The sequence below is a fragment of the Nicotiana tomentosiformis genome, chromosome 5 (assembly GCF_000390325.3).
Source record: "Nicotiana tomentosiformis chromosome 5, ASM39032v3, whole genome shotgun sequence".
Taxonomy (NCBI): Eukaryota; Viridiplantae; Streptophyta; class Magnoliopsida; order Solanales; family Solanaceae; genus Nicotiana; species Nicotiana tomentosiformis.
Genome location: NC_090816.1, coordinates 31,710,630 through 31,736,037, shown reverse-complemented (window position 1 = coordinate 31,736,037; position 25,408 = coordinate 31,710,630). Strand labels below are relative to the sequence as shown.

Below are 25,408 nucleotides of genomic sequence, written 5' to 3'. Positions count from 1 at the left end.
TGGTTTGGGTGATTTCTAGAGCTCTTCAAGAAGAGATTTTCATCATCTATGGCAAGGTAAGTAATTTTCACATATTGTAAGTTAATTTCATAGATTCTACAAGGATTTAAACATGGAAATTGGTAGAAATTGTGAGATTTTTTAACAAACCTAGAAATGGTAAATTTGGAATTTGACCACGAAATTGGACGTGGAATTAGGAATAAATTATATATTTGAGTTTGCGGTGCTATGGGTAATGTTTATATTTGAAAAAATTCGGAATCTGGGTACGTGGGTCGGGGGGTTGACTTTTCGATCGGAGTTGGGAGTTGTTAAAAATTATTAAATTATGAATATTGGGGTATATTTTGATTGGTATGTACGTTATTTGATTAGTTTTGGATCGTTCGACATCTGTTTGAGGTGTCAGAGAGGCATTGACCATTTTATATTCCATTCGAGATAGTATATGATATTTGAGGACTTCGTGTTTACTGTTCAGTTGAGGATCATATTATGTATTTATATCTGTTCCAGTGCTCTTACTTGTCATGTTTTGTACATGTGTACTTCCATTATTATACTTTATTTATTGGACCACTAGTAAGTATCGATTTCGACCCTTCGTCATTACTTTTTTGGGGTTAAGCTAGATACTTACTGGGTACGTCTTGATTTACGCACGCATGCTACACTTCTGCACTAATTGTGCAGGTTCTGACATGTTCATTTGGTGGTCATTTGGGCGTATAGGCGCAGCTGCTGAAGGGACTTTATGGTGAGTTGTACTCAATGCTACGATCCGTAGCACACAGAGTTTCTATCATATTTATTTATTTTATCCTGTCTATCTTATATTCCAGACAGATATTGCATTATTATCGTACTTCCTAGTAGATGCCCATGCATGTGTGACATCAGGTTTTGGGAATATCTAGTAAATATTTATAGTTTTGCCTATTGTTGTCACCTTTTATTTTATGTTTTTACGAATATTTTATATACCCATGTTATTCAAATGCGTTAATTTTCTTATTTAATTCAAGCCATGATTTAAAAGCAATTGTTGGCTTGCCTAACGACGACGTTGGGCGCCATCACGGCTTATAGTGAGAATTGGGTCGTGACAAGGCTAGTCCGGGTAGGATCGTATTTGCGACATTTTAGTCGCATTTGCGATGGGAGCAGGCTTCGCAATTTTGAAGCCATTGTCGTATTTGCGACTTCCCCTTAGTCTGTCAGGAGTCGCAATTGCGAGTCTTTCTTCGCAATTGCGAGGGTTTCAATTGCGAAACCAGTGTCGCAATTATGAATCCAGCATCACAATTGCGACATCTGAAACTGAAAAAAGGGTTGGAAAGTCGGGATTTCATCTCATTTCTCTTATTTTAGAATCCTAGACTCGGTAGGAGGCGACTTGGAGAGGAGATTTTCACCTACAATCATTGGGTAAGTAGTTTTAATCATTTTTCAACTATATTTCATGATTACATATGAGATGTGACATGAAATTTATGAGAATCAAAGAGAATTTTTGTCTAAGTTTTGAAAAATAAAAATTTGGGATTTGAGAGTCGAATTGGACTCGGATTTGAAAACAAAACACATATATAGACTCGCGGACTCGGGTTTTGACCGGGTGGGCCTGGGATTAACTTTTGTTGACTTTTGGAAAATTGTGCGAAAATCATAGCTTTATTAATCGTAATTGGTTTCTCTTATATTGTTTGATAATATAAAGTTATTTTTGTTAGATTTGAGCCGCGGATGCGAATTTTAGGGGAAAAGTTATTTTGAGGGTTGATTTGGCTTGCTTGAGGTAAGTAACACATCTAAACTTGGATTTTAGATTATTTAACCATGAGAACTATGTTACATGAAAGATATTGGGGTGACGTGCGTGTGTACGTGCACCAGTGTGTTCATAGTTTGGGAAGGTCTTTAGTCTATTACCGAGCTTGTTTTGTTATCATGCCTTGTTATACCCGCGTTTTCCCTGCTTGTTTGATTACTTGGACTGTGATTCATATTAGACATCATATTTAGGCTAAGTGTTATTTGTTTGAGACTTGATAGGGCTATTCTTGTTGTTTCTGAGCTATACGCCTTATTTATATACATATTCTCAGTCATGATGCTATATCCGTATGATATCTCTGTCTCAGTACTTCTTATTTGATTCCTCACATGTTGTTGATGTCTCGTATATGTAACACTGTTAAACTGAATACTGTGAGATGTGTTGACTGAAACTTGACCGGTAAGTGACTAAGATTGGACCATAAAGACGATTTTGTATTGATTTTGAGGTGACGCGTACGCTATGTCCGTATTGGGCTAAGTGTTATTGTTTTGGGTCGACGCGTACACCAGGCCATACTATTGGGCTAAATAATTATGATTTGTGGTTGGGCATGATCCACCCCTCTGGAGTCTGACATGCCAGTAGTAGGCGCATGCACATTATGTTATCTACGTGCTTGATGATGAGCAAATATGCCAGACACTTGTACAGTGCTAATTGTGAATATTTTGATGGATCTTATGTGATATCATTAATTTGACATGTATACTTGACATGTAGGCATAAAGACATACTTTCCTCACGCTAGCTGGTAATTGAAATACTTTATCGGTGTTAGCTTTAACTGTTATACTAGAAAGCATGCCTAAATTCCTGAAATATGAATAAGTTGAACATAATATCATCGAGCTACTTTCTATTGTTTTCCCTTTATATTCTAAACTGTTACTCCTCCTGTTTCAATTTAGATGACACACTTTCCTTATTAGTCCGTTCCAAAAAGAATGACACATTTCTACAATTGGAAATAATTCAACATTAAACTCTTCATTTTACCCATCTTACCCTTAATGAGAATCTTTTATAACCACACAAATGTCATCATCCCATAAAACTTTTACCCTTTAAGCTTTTAAGACCACACCTTTCAAAAGTCTTATTTTTGTTCTTAAACTCCGTGCCGAGTCAAACTACCTCATCAAAATTAAAACGGAGGGAGTACTAGTTATTGATGTTGGCATCTGTCTATTGATTCTGAGCTCGTCACTACGTTCAACCCAAGGTTAGTGTTGTTACTTATTGAGTACATGGGTCGGTTGTACTCATACTACACTCTACACTTCGTGTGTAGATCCATGTACATTCGGTCGAGGCGATTTCCATTGTTGAGTTTCTATTAGCTTTTGGGAGACTACAAAGTAGCTGCTATATCGTCCGCAGTCCTTGAAGTTCTCTTTTAGTTATTTCTATCTTTATTGTTCTATTGTTCAGACAGTTGTATTAGAGGATTTTGCTTGTATCTTGTTATACAATAGTGTTCGTGTACTCGTTGACACCAAATTTTGGGGATGGTTGTAGTAGTATTATGGTTATATTCTCATGTATTTCATGATATTTGTCCTCTGATGAGTTATTAAACCATGTTTATTGATTTCATTATTATTTTGAGGATGTTGGCTTATCTAGCGAGTTGGGTTAAGTGACATCACGACTAGTGAATTTTGGGTCGTGACAAAAGCATTGATATAACAAGGAAGCATTTATATCAATTTATAAGTTAAAGTGCAAGGAGATGAACCAATAATGTAAAACATATTTCAAAATCATCTCCTTTAGCATTTAAGTTCAACCAAAATCATGTGAGGTTTTACCTTCGGAAGCACTATACAGATATCAGCATAATAGAAATAACACTAGGTGATCAACCTAGCCACAATTATTTGATCCTACTTGCCCGGGTGCCTTCCCGTAGTACTGTGCGAGTCGACTTGACCTCATTACATTTAATAATGATCATTTTCCTACAAATTAGGAGACTTTATCCTACAAACCTCGACTTAACCTTGGAATGTGTCACTACACCGGTACATGTAGTTCCATGGTAATGAATTCAAAATTCGAATCAATCTTGGTGGTCTCCACTAGTAACTCCCAAAATATTTGACTTTTCTAAAATAAAATGATAGCTTATAAGCCTAAAAGAAATCTACTTCAAATCAAATTATAGTGTTCATAACTGATCTATCCATTTGAACAAAAATCAAATGAAAACCTTCTTCAATTTCATGTTAAAAGAAATTAACAAAATGAGAATTTATCTTTTAGTTCAACAAGTGTCACTCCAACATGTAAAGAAATTAACAAAATAGTGTAATCCCAACCTGCTCGTCCCCACAAGTTAGGATCTACAACTACCCACTTTTAGAATTAGATATGAAAAATATAATTTTTTTTGTTAGTTAAACATATGTAAAGGAGGGGGATAATCAATCTGTTTTTTTGTCCATAAACCCCCTCCTCATCCATATATATTATGTTTACAGTATGTATTGTAATTGGAGGTTACAAGCCCCCCTCCAAACTTGATTTTACTGGAAGTGAAATATATCCCAACCCAGATATTGATGGACAGTTTATAAAAAAAAAGTATCCAATGTCTTTAACCAATCACAATCTATACAATTATATCCAACATGAGTCAAGATTTGCTCAACAATACCTAACAATACCAATTTAAGCCTTTACTCTTGATCCATTCTTAACAGTCTCATTTATAGTACTTAATAGTGTAGTTAGGATTATAAATAATCTATATTTAATGCCCAAGTTACTATTCATGTCTTCCCCAATCACCAACCATTAAAATCCAACTAGGGTTTCATAATTTCTCACATTCAACTACTTCTTAATATCATGAATATCACATATACACTTATTTATATCTCATAAATTAGAGTGGAGTAGAAGAATTTACTTTTTGAAGGAAACCTTAGAAAATCCCTTCTTTGGTGTTCTTGGTGATTCTTCAAGATTCAAGTGAATTCATATGGATTAGATCCATAAATGTTTTAGTTCTAATATACAATGGTATTATAACATCATAGATGTATCAAAAAATCATACCTTGAAGTGTATTAGATACGGGCTTGTCCCTTTCTCTCTCTGAAATATCAAAGCTTCAAAAACCTTGCTCAAATTCTCTCTTTGTGTCTCCTTCTATTTATATAAAATGGGGTATGTAGGAGCTGTGCGTAGCTACGCACCTGAAGTTCCTCTCTTTTTTCATCTGGTTTCAGCTACGCATGCCAGCGTAGCTGCCCACCCTAGCTACGCACATCTAAAGCTTCTCCTTTTCCTTTTCTTTTCTTCTTGGTTTTAGTTACGCATGCCAGCATAGCTACACATTCTAGTTACCCCTCGCTACAAGAATTCTCTTCCTCCTTTATTTGCTAAACCCTCCAAGTCATGCATTTAGCCACTCAACTAGGGATCTCCAACACTTATGACCTTATGCTCAAGTATCCCAATGGCCCCACTACCCTCGCATGGGTCTGTTTGTACATCGAGGTCTTACTAATTATTCTCTTAAGCTTGAATTAGGCTTAATCGTACTAGAAAACTTCTAGGCTTTATACTCTGCTACCTTGAGAGTAAGATATGCTAGATTATATGTTGAGTTGCCACTTGACTACCCAGTGATACCCTTTATCTTTAGTGGCCAACACAAATTAAAATTTGTATGAAGGATTTTTTTTTTTATGAGTTTCTTCTAAATCAAACTACCCATGATAAATCAAAACATAATGATTGCAATCCCAATCAAGTAATTTATAAGTGGGCCCAAAATATATATACACAATGTAAATTGCACATTTAAGTAAACAATCAAAATGCAACGGTGGGACTCCAATATAGAGAGAAAATGACAAAATAAATAACTATAAGCCAACCATCTAAAATTTTAAGGTAAAAGAGTTCCTGACCCAATGATCCCTTATATTTGGTGGAAGATTTAAAATGATCACTTAAATATAATTTTGAGTAGTTTTAATTCTTTAAGTTTGACAAACGTAATATTTTTGGTCTACATCAAATATTTAAAATGTTCTGATTGCTATATTTAACGAAAATTGTGAGAAAGAAAGAGATTTAATATGAATTCACATTTCAAGGTGTAACTTTTTCAGTTTTTGATAAATTTGATTTATTTTTGTAGTTTGGTGCAATTTTTTCGAGGTATAATTTTTGATATTTTAAAATTATTTTTGATGCTTGGTGAAATTCTTGATGTTGCTATTTTTCAGATTCGACGGAATTTATTAGTGTTTCGGTTAATTTCTTTTTTCCACAGTTCCCGTTAAATCTAAATGCTATACTTGATCAAGACCAAATGTACATACTTTAAAACTTATTAGAGAATCAAATAGGAGTATATTTTAAACTTTATCTCAAACCTAAGGACCATTACTGTCGTTTTCTCCCAAATAAACATCAGCTGTTTTCTTTCAGGGAGGGCGGGCTGCCAGAATTGATTTTATACTTCAGAGAGGGGTTTAAGCCTAAACCCTAAAACAAGCTGAGATGGAATCTTCTTCTCCGACTGCAGGGAAAAGAAAGCAACCGGAGGAGAACTCCGACGTGAACTCAGTCCAGAAGCTAAATTCATCATCCTCAAAGAGAGTCACTTTAGCTCGAACCTGCGTCCACGAGGTAGCAGTTCCAACTAATTACACTTCAGCCAACGACGAAACAATCCATGGAACCCTCTCAAATCCTTCGTATAATGGAGAAATGGCAAAAACCTACCCGTTTAAGCTCGACCCATTTCAGGAAGTATCCGTCGCGTGCTTGGAACGTAAAGAATCAGTCCTCGTATCCGCTCATACCTCCGCTGGGAAAACAGCTGTCGCCGAGTACGCAATCGCAATGGCATTTAGGGATAAGCAAAGGGTTATTTACACTTCACCTTTAAAAGCTTTGAGCAATCAGAAGTACAGGGAGTTAAGCCACGAGTTTTCTGATGTTGGTTTAATGACGGGTGACGTCACGCTTTCGCCAAATGCAAGTTGTTTGGTGATGACAACGGAGATTTTAAGGGGTATGCTTTATAGAGGTTCTGAGGTAATAAAGGAAGTAGCTTGGGTTATATTTGATGAGATACATTATATGAAAGATCGCGAAAGAGGGGTAGTTTGGGAAGAGAGTATTATATTCTTGCCACCGGCTATTAAGATGGTGTTCCTTTCGGCTACCATGTCGAATGCTACTCAGTTTGCTGAATGGATTTGTAATATTCATAAGCAGCCTTGTCATGTGGTGTATACTGATTTTCGGCCTACCCCTTTGCAGCATTATATGTTCCCTGTGGGTGGTTCTGGATTGTATCTTGTGGTTGATGAGAATGAGCAGTTTAGGGAGGAAAATTTTGTTAAGATGCAGGATAGTCTTGCAAAACAGAAATCGGGGGAAAATAAGAGTACTGCAAATGCTGCTAAGGTTAGAGGTAGAATTGCTAGAGGTGGCTCTTCTTCTGGTGTATCGGATATCTGCAAAATTGTCAAGGTGTGTGTAGTCTGGTCTTTAGATCTTATGATATTCTCTTGTTTTTTGCTTTTATTTCTTTCTTTGTTCTATCAATTTTTTTTGATGATTTGTAGATTTCCCCACCATAACGGTGTTATTACAAAATTAAGCTTGTTTCATGAGTGAAGCTATGCTCTTCAGAGAAATTTGTGCTTCTAATGATGACATGCAAAATGGTCCAAATTCTTTTTATGTTAATTTCAAGGAGTTAGATTAATAATATCAGTATTATTGTATATTAGATGTTAAAATTAGTTATTTTAGTTGCAATTTGATTATCATAGTACTAAATTCATACATATGATATTTTTAAATTTTCTTTAGTGTGCTCCACTTCTCGCTTTTCCCTTCAAGCCTCATGGACCTTGTTGCTCTTTTGCGCTTATTGCACTGTGTCGTAATGCATTTCCCTTTATAGTTGCTTTAATCATTTACTATAACAATGTTGATGCCTCGTATCACTGAAGCAATTGATTCTTTCTCTGTTAGATGACCATGGAAAAGAAGTTTCAGCCAGTCATTGTGTTCAGTTTTAGTAGAAGAGAATGTGAACAACATGCAATGTCTATGCTCAAGCTTGATTTTAATACCGAAGAGGAGAAGGAAGTAGTGAATGAGGTTTTCCGTAATGCAATGGCTTGCTTGAGCGAGGAAGATAGAAACTTACCAGCTATTGAATTGATGTTGCCCCTACTTCAGCGTGGAATTGCTGTTCACCATTCTGGCCTGCTTCCTGTTATCAAGGAACTCGTGGAACTTCTCTTCCAAGAAGGACTCATAAAGGCTCTTTTTGCAACAGAGACAGTAATGACTTTTCTTTTAATATTTTGTGGCTCTTTTTATCTTGTGCAGTTAACACCCCTAATGATTTTTTCTTCTTTGTTGTTTTTCCTTCTAATGTTCTGATAGTTTGCAATGGGGCTAAACATGCCTGCAAAAACTGTTGTCTTTACCAATGTAAAGAAATGGGATGGTGATAGTCATCGTTACATTGGATCTGGTGAGTATATACAGGTGAGTCAGAATTGCCCATATAACATGACGTCATGACATAAGAGCCCATATAACATGCCTTAAAATCATTTTCATTCCGGTTCTTGATTCTTCATATTCTCCTCTCTTTATGTAGATGAGTGGAAGAGCAGGACGTCGTGGCAAAGATGACCGTGGTATTTGTATTATCATGATTGAAGAGCAGGTAAGTTGGTAGTAATATTCTCACTTGAAGAGTATCTTGTATATGACTTTTGTTGCCTTCTTGAAATGTATGTTTCTTGTTTGCCACTTAAGCATATGCAAACTATGTAGTTAAGTATGTCTAAGGTATCTTATGTATTCTTCTTAGCTGTTTAGATCGATGGCTTATGTAGTGTTTGATGATTTCAGATGGAGATGAATAGCCTCAAGGACATGGTATTGGGTAAACCAGCTCCATTAGTCAGCACATTTAGGCTGAGTTATTACACAATTTTGAATTTAATGAGTCATGCCCAAGGCCAATTTACTGCTGAGCATGTTATCAAAAACTCATTTCACCAGTTTCAGTATGAAAAGGTTGTCTCTTTGTCTAAGTCCATTTTCTCTTTGACTACGTTATATGTAATGACTGACAGTGAGGTTGTCTTTTTGTTAGGCGTTACCTGACATTGGAAAGAAGGTCTCTAAGCTGGAAGAAGAAGCTGAGATGCTTGATGCATCTGGGGAGGTCATAAAGTCGTTATCTTGGTATTTTACATATATATTCTTATGCCATATATCCTGAACTTGCTTCGCTGTACATGTAGGCTGAGGTTGCAGAATATCATAAACTAAAACTTGAGATAGCACAACGTGAAAAAAAACTTATGGCTGAAATAACACGGCCTGAAAGGGTTCTCCATTTTCTTCTTCCTGGTAGGCTGGTAAGTGGCGAGAGAAGCATCTCTATTCTCTGCTGCATTTTTGTGAGTGTATTGAGCTCTGATTAGTCTGTACATATGTTACATTACTCTGTTTTTGACCTCTTATATGATTTTGTTGCCATGTACCCAGAAATTTTCTTTTGACATTGCTCTGTGCCTCACCTCTATTTGTGAGTGCACATTAATCTATCTGTCACATCTTTGAAAGCTCACAACGATATAACTTTTAACTAATTACTGTTAATACCTAAACCTCGTTGTGAAGGTACTCTTATTCAATTTGAGATGAGTTGTAATCCTCTTCTATTACCTTCTGCAACTTAAACTTTAGATATTTCTTTTAGTTTCTTGCCCTCCTTTTTTTTTGGGTCAGTAATTTTTTGCTTTCTTTCTAACTTTACTATTGTGATTTTTTCTGATTGGGTCAGTTGCTATTGCTCCTTACCTATCAAAATAGATGGAGGATTCTATTTTCTCAAGATGCCATGTGATTGTTGAGTCTCCCACTTAGCCATTGCACTCATCATGGATCCCATGCGATGGGTGCTTGTTTGTGCTATAGATTGCTTTTGCAGTTTTTTTTTTTAGTATTTCCGCGCGAATACGATGTTACTCACCGTATTGGCGCGGGGTTGATGAAATGGAGGCTTGCATTTGGGTTTTTGTGTGATAAAAATGTGTCACCAAGACTTAAAGGTAAATTCTACAGAGTGGTGGTTAGGCTGACTATGTTGTATGGGGCTGAGTGTTGGCCCGTCAAGAAGTTCCATGTCCTGAAGATGAAAGTAGTTGAAATAAGGATGTTGAGATAGATGTGTGGACATGCCAGGAAAGACAAGATTAGGAACAAAGTTATTAGGGACATGATGGGAGTGACCCCATTTGTGAGAATCGAGGCTGAGATGGTTCAGGCATGTGAGGAGGCGAGACATAGCTGCCTCGGTTAAAAGGTGTGAGAAGTTGACCATGGCGGGTCTGAGGAAGGGTAGGGGTAGGCCTAAGAAGTATTGGGGTGAGGTGATTAGGCAGGACATGTCACTGCTTCAGCTTACCGAGGACATGACCCTCGATAGGAAGGCGTGGAAACGAGTATTAGGGTTGAGGGTTGACAGATAGTCGCGAGTCTATCCTAGGCGGCTAGGCTTGTCGGTAAAACTAGTCCTATTGTTGTATTTGCTTATTCCTGGTTCGTTATTAGTACCTGTTATGTTATTCGCTTCCATTATCCTATTACCTTGTTGTTGCTATTGTTTGTTGATTTCGTTCACTGTTCCTTGAGCCGAGGGTCTACCGGACACAACCTCTCTATCTTCATAAGGTAGGGGTAAGGTCTGCGTACACACTACCCTCCCCAGACCCCACTTGTGGGATTACACTGAGTTTTTTGTTGTTGTTGTTGTCGTCTATTTGTATTATCTGGAAATTCATTCACTTAATAACTTTTTGACTTTCCCCACTACGGCTCATCTTAGTGTGTAGATCGCATTGGTGATTGCAGGTGAAGGTATGGGAAGGTGGAAAAGATTGGGGTTGGGGTGTTGTAGTCAATGTGGTGAAGAAGCCTCCAGCACCGTCAGGTTCTTTGCCTGCTGCACTCTCTGCTTCACGTGGCACTGGCTATATTGTTGATACCCTACTTCATTGCTCTCTTGCTTCTGGTGACAATGGTTCTCAACCCAAACCATGTCCTCCTCGTCCAGGGGAGAAGGGAGAAATGCATGTGGTGAGTACATAATTTTGTAATAATCATTCGTTTATTACAACTTAATTAGAATATAACTTTATTCCTGAGTATGTTTCCAAATTTTAGGTTCCCGTTCAATTACCCCTGATTTCTTCCCTCAGTAAGCTTAGAATATCTGTTCCTGCGGATCTTCGGCCACTGGAAGCAAGGCAAAGCATCCTGCTTGCTGTACAGGAGCTTCAGAAACGATTTCCTCATGGCCTCCCAAAGCTTAACCCTGTAAAGGTAGGAATTATATTACTGCCGGTTCCACATTGGATTGGAAATTTGCCATTTTTTATATGGAACTAGGCCATTTTTATTACGAAGCATATGTTAGTAAAAGCCAAAACTTAACACCTAATGTTGAGAGAAGATTGGAATCTTAATGGATGGTGTTCTTTTTGGTTCGTTGTTCTGATATATTTATCCGGTTGCGTGAAAATTCTGTCATGGGATATTGTCGGTCATGTTATCAGCCAGGGCTATTGGTCAAAAATAAAAAAAACAGTCACTTATAGGAAACTGGAGCCATGTGTAGTCCAGCAGTATTTTACTTGTTCCTTAACAAACAAAGGGAGCTATATGCATGTCGTGGTTGATGTGTACCCTATATGATTGTAGTCTAGGCTACCTTCTTAGGGACTTTTTTTTAATAGCTGATACACATTTCTCTAAAGTTAAAAAACGGAAAAAATAGAGGAAGAAAGAGCAGGAATGGTGATGTATCTTTAGTCAGCTGATTGTACTATTATTATCATGTTATCGTCATCCATTCTGTATTATAGCTCCATTTGTTGCCTAGTACCATTCTAGTGTTGACCCCCACTTATGGGATTACACTGGGTTGCTGTTGGTGTACCATTCTAGTGTCCTTCTAATTTCTATAGCTTGTTGAGAATAACCATTCGTACTTTCTTCGGCATTCATCTTATGCTGGTCAGGATTCTGAATTTATTATTCTTGTAATCTCACATGAGTTTAGTGTCATATCCAGCTATAATATTTTCTTCTGTTTGGGTCAAGTATAACGAAGGTTTGCTGGTTGTGAAATGAACATTACAAAATGGAGTAGTATACTTCTTCAACTTCAACTACTGATCAAGATAAATTTGTTGCTACTTTTCCTGATTTCTACCATCGTAGGACATGGGTTTTGAAGATCCCGAATTCGTTGATATAGTGAACCGGATTGAAGAACTAGAGAAAAAATTGTTTGCTCACCCACTGCACAAGGTACATGAAGAAGTTTATTTTGAATAATCTGTTTAGTCTTGAGGATGCATGAAAAATTGAAACATTTGCTTTTATGCTTTTGATGATGGTTTAATTATTGCCGCTACTTCTACACATGATGTTGCACACATGGAGCAGTCACAAGATGAACATCAACTTAAGAGTTTCCAGAGAAAGGCAGAAGTGAACCATGAAATTCAACAACTCAAGTCAAAAATGCGTGATTCACAGGTAAATTTCTGTTGTGTCATGAATCATTCAATCAACTACTCCATCCCAAACTAGTTAGTGTTTGCTTCAAGAGTCTTCTATATCTATCCCACTCTATTCGGTTTTTTCTTTCTTTACTTTTGTTTGTTTCTTTTTTCTTATATTAATTTGTTAGGTCACTTTCTGATCTAACTTTTCTATTCAAGATTGGCTTTCTCTTTTCATCTAAAAGGTTTAGGATGTTATCTTCTGAACATTTTATATCTTGTCGCACATTTTTGCTCTCACTCTTCTCAAGTTTTCTTTTATACTATTATGATACTCTTTTTAGTTTCAAGATGGTATTTATATATCAAACCTCACTTACAGTGATCCTTGGAGTTTGCTGTTATCTTTTAGCACTTCACTGGATTTTGTCAATGTAATATGGCCAAATTTTTATGACATTTGCCATGACATAATATCCATTATAACAAATTTGTGGTTATGACATTTGCCATGATATAATATCCATTATAACAAATTTGTGGATCATGACATTTGCCATGACATAATATCCATTATTAGGCCAAGGATTTCTTGCTATAAATAGAGGAGTTTCTCATTTGTAAACACACCAATTTAAGAGCTTTTCACTCTTCTTTCTTTCTCCTCCTTTATTTCATTATAGAGTATTTTGTAAGAGAGTGAGTGTTGAGAAACACTTGTGTGAACCCTTTCTTTGGAGTGATCTTGTGAGGTTATTTTCTTGGGGTATTTGGGATTAATTAGAGTATTTACTCTAATTTTGTACTCTCTTTTGTACTCTTATTGGTATAGTGAAATTGCTCCTCTCCGCTTGTGGACGTAGGTCACCTTGACCGAACCACGTTAAATTTGTGTCTTATTTATATTCTTTAATTGCCGTATTATCAACTTCCATTGTCTTTGTTATAGTCATTATACCATTGTTCGGCTAAATTACGCACTATCCGGGTTCCCGATCCTAACAAATTGATATCAGAGCCAGGTCTAACCGGGTTTGTTTCAGTAGCCAATATGACTCTAACAAAGTCTTATGTTGAGAAATTTGATCGAAGTGCAAACTTCGGAATGTGGCAATTAAAGATGGAAGCCATCCTAATTCAGGATGGCTTAGACTTGGCGTTGCAAGGAAAGGAGAAGATGCCGGATAAAATGACGGACGAGGAGTTTGCCGTCATAGACAAAAAGGCAAAAGCAGGTATTATTTTAAATCTTTCAAATGAGGTTTTGCGTGAAGTTGCAGCAGAAAGCTCAGCCAAAGGCATATGGGAAAAGCTTAAAACCTTATATATGAAAAGAACAGTAGAAAACAGGCTTTACCTAAAGCAAAAACTCTACACTTTTCGTATGGCTGAAGGTACCTCTATACATACTAATCTTGATACTTTTGATTCTCTTCTTATGGATTTAAGTAACATAGATGCTGAAATCAAAGATGAGGATCAAGCTGTGTTATTGCTTGTTTCCTTACCCCAGTCGTTTAAACATATAAGAGATACTATGCTTTATGGAAAGGATAATATCTCTTATAAAGATATCAAATCTATTTTGAAATCAAAAGAACAAATAGATAGAGATATTACTGGGAAAACTAGTGGGAACCAATGGGAAGGCTTATTCATAAGAGGTAGGTCCAATAAGAAAGATTCAAGTAGTGAGAAACCTAAATCAAGGTCAAAATCCAGATACAGAAATGTCATGTGCAAATATTGTCATAAGAAATGTCATATTATTTCTGAATGCTTTAAATTGAAAAACAAAGAAAAGCATACAGAAAAGAAAAATGAGCACAAAAATAGTGACACTGCCGAAGCAAGTGTAGCTGTTGATGAGACTGAGGGAACTATTTTTTTAGCAACTAATAATAGTTTCAAATCTAACAATGAGTGGATTTTAGATTCGGGTTCTTATCATATGTGTCCCAGTCAGGATTTATTTACCACATATGAATCTATTGGAGGTGGAGTTGTCTTGATGGGCAACAATGCTGCCTGCAAAGTTATTGGAAAAGGTACAGTCCGAATCAAAATGCACGATGGTGTGGTGAGAACTCTCACCGATGTTAGACATGTTCCTGACTTGAAGAAAAATCTCATCTCTTTGGGCACTCTAGAATCTCTTGGGTGCAAGTACACAGGTGAAGGTGGAGTTCTGAAAATTTCTCATGGTGCTCTTGTGATCATGAAAGCACGCAGATCTGGTACGTTGTATACTCTTTTGGGATCTACTGTTACAGGTGCTGCTGCAGTTTCAATATCAGGTAAATCAGATTCTGACATCACCAAATTGTGGCATATGCGATTGGGGCATATGAGTGAAAAAGGTCTTTCCATCCTCAGTAAAAGAGGTCTCTTATGTGGCCAAAGTACCGGAAATATGGAGTTCTGTGAACATTGTGTGTTCGGGAAGCAGAAAAGAGTCAGCTTCAAATCTCCAACGATTCATAGAACAAAATGTACTTTGGATTACATTTATTCAGATCTTTGGGGTCCTTCACGTACCCCATCAAAAGGTGGTGCCAGGTATATGTTAACTTTCATTGATGATTATTCAAGGAAAGTTTGGGTTTATTTCCTGAAAAATAAAAGTGATGTTTTCTTAAATTTCAAACAATGGAAAGTTTTGATTGAGAAGCAAACAGGAAAACAGGTTAAGCGGCTTAGAACAGATAATGGCTTGGAATTTTGTAATGATGAATTCAACGAATTTTGCAAGAATGAAGGAATTGCTCGACATCGTACTGTGAGAATGACACCTCAGCAAAATGGTGTGGTAGAAAGGATGAATAGAACTCTTTTGGAAAGGGCTCGTTGCATGATTTCAAATGCTGGGTTGACAAACGCCTTTTGGGCAGAAGCTATCTCTACAGCTTGTTATATTGTCAACCGAGCTCCTTCTGCACCTTTGAACTTTAAGACTCCAGAGGAAGTGTGGTCAGGTACTCCTGCTAATTATTCTGATTTAAAGATATTTGGTTGCCCTGCATACATGCATGTAAATGATGAAAAATTAGAGTCAAGGGCTAAAAAGTGCATTTTCCTTGGGTATGCATCTGGGGTGAAAGGATTCCGACTATGGTATCCTGATCCCATGGCACCAAAATTTATAATTAGCAGAGATGTAACCTTTGATGAATCCTCTATGTTACATTCTAGAAAAAAGTCTTCTAGTTCTTGTGATATAGATAAAGAAAAGTGTACACAGAACCAGGTGGAGATTGAGATTGGCATTCCTTCTGAGCCAAGCTCATCAACTTTGGAGCAAAATAAAGTTGAAACTCCTGAAGTTGAGACAGAAGCTGAAATTCCTGAAGTTGAGACTCTTGAAGTTGAACCAGAAGAAGAGGAGTATTCTATAGCCAAACATAGACCAAGAAGAGAAGGTAAACAACCATTAAGGTTTGAAGATTATGTTGCATTTGCTTTTTCAGTTGCACAGGAAACTGAAGAAATTGGAGAACCATCAAAATATTCGGAAGCAGTTTCTGGTGCTGACTCAACCAAGTGGCTGATTGCAATGAATGAAGAAATTGAGTCTCTCCACAAGAATGGTACTTGGTCTCTTGTGAAGCCGCCATCAGGAAAAAGAATTGTTGGTTGCAAATGGGTCTTCAAGAAAAAGGATGGCATTCCAGGGGTTGAAGATGCGAGGTATAAGGCACGATTAGTTGCAAAGGGCTATAGTCAGGTACAAGGAGTTGATTTTAATGATATTTTCTCACATGTTGTTAAACATAGCTCTATTCGTGTCTTGCTTGCCTTCGTTGCCATGTATGATTTGGAATTAGAACAACTTGATGTTAAGACAGCTTTCTTATATGGCGAACTTGAGGAACAAATATACATGCATCAACCCGAAGGATTTGAAATTGAAGGAAAAGAAGATCATGTTTGCTTGTTGAAGAAATCCTTGTACGGATTAAAGCAGTCTCCAAGACAATGGTATAAAAGGTTTGATTCCTTTATGTTGGGTCATGGTTATTCGAGGAACATGTATGATAGTTGTGTTTACTTCCGGAAGTTAAATGATGGTTCATTTGTGTATCTATTATTATATGTTGATGACATGCTCATTGCTGCTAAGGATTTAACAGAAATTCACAATTTGAAAAGTCAGCTGAAAAGTGAATTCGAGATGAAAGATTTGGGAGCAGCTAAGAAAATCCTTGGCATGGAAATCAAAAGAGATCGAAAAGCCAACAGGCTATTTTTGATCCAGAAGAAGTACTTGGAGAAAGTCTTGGAGAGGTTTGGCATAAAAGATGCTAAACCAGTTAGTACCCCTATTGCTGCTCATTTTAAGTTGTCAGCTGCTCAGTCCCCGCAGTCAGTGGAAGAAGAGAGGTACATGGCACAGGTTCCTTATTCCAGTGCAGTCGGCAGTATTATGTATGCAATGGTTTGTACACGTCCAGACATTTCACAAGCAGTGAGCGTGGTAAGCCGGTATATCGCTTGCCATGGTAAAACACATTGGCATGCTGTGAAATGGATTCTCAGATACTTGCGAGGTACTTCAAATACATGTTTGGAGTTTGGGAGAAATACTAACACTTTGGTTGGTTTTGTAGACTCAGATTATGCAGGTGATCTTGACAAAAGAAGATCACTGACAGGTTATGTATTTTGCATCGGTGGTTGTGCTATTAGTTGGAAAGCTACATTACAACATGTAGTAGCTTTATCAACTACCGAAGCAGAATATATGGCAGTGACCGAGGCGATCAAAGAAGCTTTATGGTTGAAGGGTCTATTTGCGGAACTCAGTTTACACCAAGGTGGTATTACCATTTTCTGTGATAGTCAAAGTGCCATTCACTTGACTAAAGATCAAATGTATCATGAGAGGACGAAGCACATTGATATAAAGTATCATTTCATCCGAGAAACCATTGCTGAAAGAAAAGTCTTTGTTCAGAAGATCAACACTAGAGACAATTCTGCTGACATGTTCACAAAACCTCTTCCAGTATCCAAGTTCAAGCTTTGCCTGAACTTGATTGGCATTTATGAAGAATGATTTTGCCCATTGGGGTTTTTGCGGATAAGGTGGAGCAAATTTACTATATATACGCCGAAATTAGGCCAAGGTGGAGATTTGTAATATGGCTAAATTTTCATGACATTTGCCATGACATAATATCCATTATAACAAATTTGTGGTTCATGACATTTGCCATGACATAATATCCATTATAATAAATTTGTGGTTCATGACATTTGCCATGACATAATATCCATTATAACAAATTTGTGGATCATGACATTTGCCATGACATAATATCCATTATTAGGCCAAGGATTTCTTGCTATAAATAGAGGAGTTTCTCCTCATTTGTAAACACACAAATTCAAGAGCTTTTCACTCTTGTCTTTCTTTCTCCTCCTTTATTTCATTATAGAGTATTTTGTAAGAGAGTGAGTGTTGAGAAACACTTGTGTGAACCTTTTCTTTGGAGTGATCTTGTGAGGCTATTCTCTTGGGGTATTTGGGATTAATTAGAGTATTTACTCTAATTTTGTACTCTTGTTGGTATAATGAAATTGCTCCTCGCCGCTTGTGGACGTAAGTCACCTTGACTTGACCGAACCACGTTAAATTTGTGTCTTCTTTATATTCTTTAATTGCCGTTATTATCAACTTCCATTGTCTTTGTTATAGTCATTATACCGTTGTTTGGCTAAATTCCGCACTATCTGGGTTCCCGATCCTAACAGTCAATTTATTTATTTAATACGAAATTGATGATTTTTCAGCTTCAAAAATTTCGGGATGAACTTAGAAACCGTTCCCAAGTCCTAAAGAAGCTGGGTCACATAGATGCTGATGGTGTTGTGCAGTTGAAGGGACGAGCAGCCTGCTTGATAGACACTGGGGATGAACTTCTTGTGACTGAACTGATGTGTAATGGTAATGTGACTACTCCCATATGAGCATGCAATTTAACTACTTGGGACTTGATTTAGGGTGGGATCAATGTGTATGGTTTGGAAAAGCATAAAGACGATGCAGTTTTCACTCTTAAACTAAAAAAGCGAATAAGTTCAAATTAAACCGAGGTATGGGCTGCCTGGGTTAGTCTTTTTGCGATCTAAAGATCTATATACAACCACGATGGCTGCACTGGAAGTAAAACTAAAAAGAACTAATCCTTTTTTTCTTTTTAATTGTCCAGTAGTCTCTTGTATGTCTATAGGTTCTCCTTGAATGCTTTTGCGAGCTGGATTCAGTAATCACTCTGGGTGCTTTAGCTTTCCTTGGCCATCTGGCCCTTTATAAGCTGCTTATCTTCTGTTTGACACTTCCACGCATTGGATACATAGTACTCCTGCAGTGGTGCTAAACGTAGCTACAAATCACTGATATATGATATTCTGAATAATCTTGGTTTTGCTAGGTATGTTCAATAATCTTGATCATCATCAAACTGCAGCTCTGGCAAGTTGCTTTATCCCAGGGGACAAATCAAATGAACAAATAAATTTAAGAGCTGAGCTTACTGGACCATTGCAACAACTACAAGATAATGCAAGAAGAATAGCAGAGGTCAGTCTAGCAAGGGTTTTGGTCTTCAATCTTTGTGTGTCGGAAGCACAACTAAAAACTCTCTGTGTTTGCAGATTCAACGTGAATGCAAGTTGGAGATAAACGTTGAAGAATATGTTGAAGCATCAGTACGACCATTCTTGATGGATGTCATCTATTGTTGGTCAAAGGTGACTAAAGCTTCAATTGTCATGTGTTGCTCAATTCCATGCTTGAAATAGAGATCAATACTAGAAGTTCATCTTTATGTCCCTACTTTACTATCATATATTTGTATTCTTGTTTTTCTAATTTTTTTTTCCTGCAAGTCAACTCTAAAGGTGCTTATATTGAAACTAGGTTTCCATGCTTCAAGCCAGAGAAACTACCATGTAATGGGCATCATCTTCCTGCAACCATTGCCTTCCAAGCTCCTGTATTTTTTGTTTTCTGTAACTGATGGGTGAAAAGTGATTTTGTTAAAAATCATACCTTCTTTTTTTTTGGGGGGGGGGGGAGGGGGAGCCATTACAACAGATTATACATGAGCTAATCAGAGAAACTAACCAAAAACCAAAGTCTGTCCTTTCAACCATTAACTTCCAAGCTCTTTATTACTCCCTCTGTCCCGTTCTATATGACACCCTTTCCTTTGTAGTTTGTGCTAGAATAACACATTTCTATGTTTAGAAACAATTTAGTTTAAATTTCCATTTTACCCTTAGTGAATGATTTAATCCACAAAATTATCTATAGCATGTTTAGACTTTAGACCTCAAGTTTTAATAGTCTTTCCTTCTTTCTTCATATCTGGTCAACACTATCACATAAATTAGGATGGAAGGAATACTTGCAAATCTATTGGAAGTCCTCTGCCTTCAGTGTTGACCAAACCCTGTTCTCATGTTCATCTTTTTGGTTAAGCTCCAGGATCGTGATTTACTGTCACGACCAAACTCCCACCTGAGCCGCGATGGCGCCTAACACTACTTGCTAGGCAAGCCAACAGCTTCACAATAACAATGAATTCAATAAAACAGTATTTAATAAACTCAACAACGGAAATATCATGAAATAACTACGAAACAACAGTAATACCACTACAACCATCCCAATAATCTGGTGTTAATGAGTACATGAGCAATACTGGATATAAAAAAATACAAGGCCAAATCCTCAATACAACTGTCTGAACAATAGAACAGTAATAACGGAAGTAAATGAAAGAGAACTTCAAGGTCTGCAGGCGATATAACAGCTACCTCGTAGTCTCCCAAAAGTTGGAACCAACACAACTCTAGCAATCACCGCGTCCGGAAGTATCTGGATCTACACATGAAGTGCAGAGTGTAGTATGAGTGCAACCGACCCCATGTACTCAATAAGTAATAAAACTAACCTTGGGTTGAAAACAGTGACCAATATCAATAATCAGTAACAATTCAGGATATAAAGAAAACAATATAAGTAAATAACTCAATGATATCATGTTCAACTCGTTCACATTACAAAAATTTAGACATGCTTTCTAAGTATAATAGTTAAAGTCCAACACAGATAAAACATTTCATTTACCAGCTAGCATGAGGAAAGTACATCTCTATGCCTACATGTCAAATACACATGTCAATTCAATAGCATCTCAGTGAAACCATCAAGAATAACCACACTCACGGTGCTTGGCACAAGGCCCCTCACTATCACGGGGGATTTTGATTTTTAAGACACTTCAAAACTATATCAATTTTTAAGACAAAAGTGTTAAGAATGGGGTAGAAGGGACACTTTTGTGATTAGTGTTAATGACATAATTTTTAAAACCCCCAAAGTTTTCTTATTTACAAATAAGTCCCCCACCTCCTCCACCCCTATTCCTCCTCCCCTCATTCTCCTCATCCACCTCCTCCTCCTCCCCTTGTTCCTCTCGCAACGTTCCTCTCTATCCTCCCCTTGCTCCTCCATCTCGCAACGCTCCTCTCTATCCCCCGACACTCCTAATCCTCAAACATTTAGGAACATGTTTCAAATATCTAGAGAAATGTTTCAAACATCTACTGAGATGTTTCAAAACATCTGCATAAATGTTTCGAACATCTGTGGAGATGTTTGAAATATCTGTGGAAAAAAGATCAAACATCAAAAAGAAAGAAGCGGAAGAAATATCTTGAGGGATGTTTCGAACATCCCCGAGATGTTTCGAACATTCCGAGAGATGTTTGAAACATCCCGGGAGATGTTTGGGGGGATATTTGAAACATCCCGGGGATGTTTTGCATAATACTCATTTATGGGAATGTCTCAAAATATCTCGATAGTATTTTGCAGAATACTCACTTTGTAAAATTTCATATTTTGCTCTTTCTCTCGTATATTTTAAACAACTAGAAGAAAATAAAAGATAAAAAAAGAAGAAGAAGATGAAAATGAGATGAAGAGGGAAAGAAGAAAAAGACAAGGAAGAAAATGAAGAAGAAGAAGATGACATGAACGAACCAACAGCAGCAACAATGAAAGTTGAAGAGAAAGAAGAAAGTAGGGAAGAATGAGAGAACGAGGAAGAGAAAGAAGGAGAAGAAGTAAAGAGGAGAAAGAAGAGGGAAATGAAAATTCGAAATAATTTGAATGGGTATGGGTTTTTAATTTATTTGAAAATTTTAATATTTACCCACAACTTTTGTTAGTTTTAATCTGACCCCCGAACCTCTTTAATTGCATATGTTTTGTTAACAAAAAAATGTGTCCTAAATTGTTACACAATACTTCAAAAAGTCTTTTTTACCTAATTCTTCCCACTATCACACTCAACTACACTCAGCACTGTACGGGTGCCTGGCATAAATGCCCTTCACCAAAGCATGTGTATATATCACTGCAACTACACTCAGCACTGTACGGGTGCCTGACATAAATGCCCCTCACCAAAGCACGTGTATATATCACTGTGCCTGCGCTCACCGTAAATATCAGACTTCGGAGGGGCGGATCCTGGCCCAAGCGCTAATCAAAAGCCAATATGGTCTTTTGCGGCGTGCAACCCGATCCAAATATAACTCATAACACGGCTCTATGGCCCACATCAATCAACAACCTCTCAAGTCTCAAGGGCTCACAATCTCATAGAACTCAGCTCAAACAGTATCACATATGGAAAACAACAACATGTGATGTAATAAACAAGTAATATACAGAGACTGAGATATGATATGCAAATGAGTAATCATGACTGAAACCCTCAGGGGTTGGCCTGGTGGCAATTGACTTGAGCCTTGGGGTTTGCTCCCTTTCAAGATCTCAAGTTCGAAACCCACTGGGTGCAAACAATTTCTGAGGGCCATCGGACTGGGTAAAACCTGAATTAACCGTGGTGCACTTGCGGGAAACTCCTTGTCGAGGGCCTGTGCACCCCCGGGATTAGTCGGGGTTCAAAGAGACTCGGACACCCGGTGCAAAATCAAAAAATGAGGAATCATGACTGAATATAAAAATACAATTAAGGCAAACAACATAAATAGCCCTATTATGTCTCAGCCCAATAAGCACACAACCTAACATGATTTCTAACATGAATCCTAGCGCTCCAATAATCATAAGAATAGAGAAAACACGGATATAACAAGGCATGATATCAAAACAAAGTCCGGTAATAGTCTAAAGTCCACTCGGATCATGAATACTCCAGTGCACGCACACACGCTCGTCACCTAGCATGTGCGTCACCCCAACACATCTCATATAACATAGTTGTCAGGGTTAATTACCCTCAAATCCAAGTTTAGATATGTTACTTACCTCAAACACGGAAATCAATACTCCAAAAAGCCCTTCCCACGCGAATCGGTCTTTGAGCGACTCAAATCTAGTCAAAACAACTTAATATTAACAATAGAAGCCATAGGAAACAATCCCAAACAATAAATCTAAAGTCTTTATCCAATTATGCAAAGTCAACCCCGAGCTCGCATCCCAGAACCCGACGAAACTTATAAATTTCGAACACTCATTCCGATACGAGTCCAAATATATGTATTTCATCCATTTCCAACTACAAATTTCACCCTCAAATCATCAAATCTCACTCTCCAATAACATAGTCTAAAATCCCCAAGTTTCACCTTAAATTCACATAAACTAGATGTAATAATCCATTGGTAATCAATATCTATCATCAAAATTTAATAAACTTCACTTATCTCTTCAATTGTGGTGAAAAGCCTCCCAAAAATTACCTCCAACCGAGCTCCACAATTCCAAATAGTGAAAAATGACCAAACACTTCGAAAATATAAAGTCTGCAAGTGATTCCGCATCTGCGGTCACTTGACCGCATTTGCTGCTCCGCTTTTGCAGAGATGATACCGCATTTGCGATCCAGCCCAATCCTCAGGACTTCTGCGCTTGCGCATCTGCGGTCACGCATTCGCAGATGCGGCCCCGCACCAGCGCCAGGGCCTCCGACCTGCGATCTTCCCCAACTCCAGCCTAGCTCGCTTTTGTGACCGGTCCTCAGGTGCGAATACACCAGATCAACAACACTTTAGCCATGCAACACAAATCCAAAGAAGCCGAAACCAATCTGGGTGGGGACCCCGTCCAATCATTTTAACCAATCCCAAAACATAACACGAATCTACTCGAAGCCTTAAATCACATAAGACAACTTCAAAATCACGAATCACACCACTTTCAAGCCTAAGGAACTAAAGAACTTCCAACTTCCAAAACTCATGTCGAATCACATCAAACCAACCCGGAATGATCTCAAATTTTGCATGCAAGTCCCAAATAACACAACAGACCTATTCCAACTCCCGGAACCAAAATCTGGATCCGATATCAACAAAGTCAACTCCCGGTCAAACATATCAACCTTCCAAACCTTCAACTTTCCAAATTTCGCCAAAAAGCACTAAACCAACCTACGGACCTCCAAATCCACATCCAGACATACGCCTAAGTCTAAAATCACCATACAAAGCTATTGGAATCATCAAAATAACATTCCGGAGTCGTGTACACAAAAGTCAAACTCTGGTCAACTCTTATAAACTTAAGCTTCCAACCCTGGGACTAAGTGTCCCAATTCACTCCAAAACCTCCCCGAAACCAAACCAACAACCCCGGCAAGTCACGTAACGACAAATACACATATTTAAAGCATCAAATAGGGAAAATGGGGGCTAAAGTACTCAAAACGACCGGCCGGGTCATTACATTTACCTACAAGAGACATATTCAGGAATATTAATCTGCTATAGGGCAATTATTTTTTATTCTGGAACCATAATTTTCTAGTTGGAACTGCTGATTACTTTTGCCTACCTTTTTTATGACTAATACCAGTTGGAGGAAACTCGATTGTTATCAAACTAGTTTTTCATTTTTTTCATGGAAGAGTATTTTTCAGTTCATTTCTAGCTCAGTCTTTTTTTTTTTTGATGACTGAGAAATCCGTCTGGGGCCATTTCTAGCTCAGTCTTCAAGGAATCGTTTTAGTTTTGCAAGATTCTTTGAATAAAAATGAATACTTCCCTAAATAACCTGAAATACAGTTTACTGAAATGAAGGTTAAAAGGATTTTTCTTTCCACATTGAGTTGACCCATGGTCTTTCCTTGCCCCCATTAAAAGTCAGAAAAACTCGGAGGCTTTAATTTTTTCTCTTATTTGTATTTATGCTTTCTCTTAGGGAGCGTCTTTCGCGGAGGTTATACAAATGACCGATATCTTTGAAGGTAGCATCATTCGGCTGGTACGACGGCTTGATGAATTTTTGAACCAGGTAATTCAAGGATACTTTTGTATTGTGTTTATGTGGAAAAATGTACCAGACCTTAAAAATCGTGGATTCGACCAGCTAGTTTGGTGCATCAAGGAGTACTTTCTCTAAATAAGTTTATCTTTTTTCATCAACACTTTTGACATGAGCATGTCAACATTATATAATACTTCTAGATATGAGTTCCCCCCATATATATTTGGAATCAAACAGTGGAAATTTTTCTCGTGGATTTACAGTTGAAAGCTGCTGCACATGCTGTGGGAGATGTGGCTTTGGAGAACAAGTTTGGTGCAGCCAGTGAAAGCCTCCGACGAGGAATAATGTTTGCAAATTCTCTGTACCTCTAGGAGCGTGTACTTGGGAGCTTCATTAGCATTAGATTAAGTGCTGTGTAAATTTTTCCCAATTGACATGGAGATTAGCTAGCAAATTCTTCATTTTGTTGGGTTTTTTCCCTTTTAGATAAATTGACGGAGCTTCTTACTGTTTGAGGAGAGCAAATGTGTAGCGGAAGTGGGGTTTACTAGTCGTAGCTTTTTGTAGTTAAGTGGCATGAATTTGCTGTCATATTTTCGTAATACACATGAAAATTTTGATGCTGGAAGGCAAAATATTTAACCTGAAAATGTCTTAGCTATTGTA

The 25,408-nt window shown here is 37.5% G+C and overlaps 1 protein-coding gene across 2 annotated transcripts; it reads left to right on the top strand.

Moving 5' to 3' along the window:
* Window positions 1-6,236: 6,236 nt before the first annotated feature.
* On the top strand, window positions 6,237-25,392 carry LOC104112745 (DExH-box ATP-dependent RNA helicase DExH10-like). 2 transcript variants are annotated; one of them, XM_070174796.1, is made up of 16 exons: window positions 6,241-7,348; window positions 7,859-8,173; window positions 8,279-8,383; window positions 8,499-8,567; window positions 8,756-8,923; window positions 9,003-9,074; window positions 9,154-9,270; window positions 10,769-10,993; window positions 11,081-11,239; window positions 12,140-12,229; window positions 12,368-12,460; window positions 18,220-18,373; window positions 18,861-19,009; window positions 19,084-19,179; window positions 24,674-24,766; window positions 25,003-25,392. In XM_070174796.1, exons 1-16 carry the CDS (start codon window positions 6,368-6,370, stop codon window positions 25,111-25,113), a joined length of 2,997 nt encoding a protein of 998 aa, XP_070030897.1. In that variant the 5' UTR covers window positions 6,241-6,367; the 3' UTR covers window positions 25,114-25,392. The 2 variants fall into 2 exon arrangements, with proteins under 2 accessions (XP_070030898.1, XP_070030897.1); XM_070174797.1 differs by lacking the exons at window positions 18,861-19,009; window positions 19,084-19,179; window positions 24,674-24,766; window positions 25,003-25,392 and adding an exon at window positions 13,568-13,661 and having other exon boundaries at window positions 6,237-7,348; window positions 18,220-18,370.
* The last annotated feature ends 16 nt before the right edge of the window (window positions 25,393-25,408 follow it).

Bases quoted from the DNA above. Each gene is read 5' to 3' on its own strand.
- LOC104112745 (XM_070174796.1), top strand. From the start codon at position 6,368: ATGGAATCTTCTTCTCCGACTGCAGGGAAAAGAAAGCAACCGGAGGAG. The intron at 11,240-12,139 runs GTAGGAATTATA...CTACCATCGTAG, and splicing joins CAAAGCTTAACCCTGTAAAG to GACATGGGTTTTGAAGATCC. The intron at 12,230-12,367 runs GTACATGAAGAA...CACATGGAGCAG, and splicing joins TTGCTCACCCACTGCACAAG to TCACAAGATGAACATCAACT.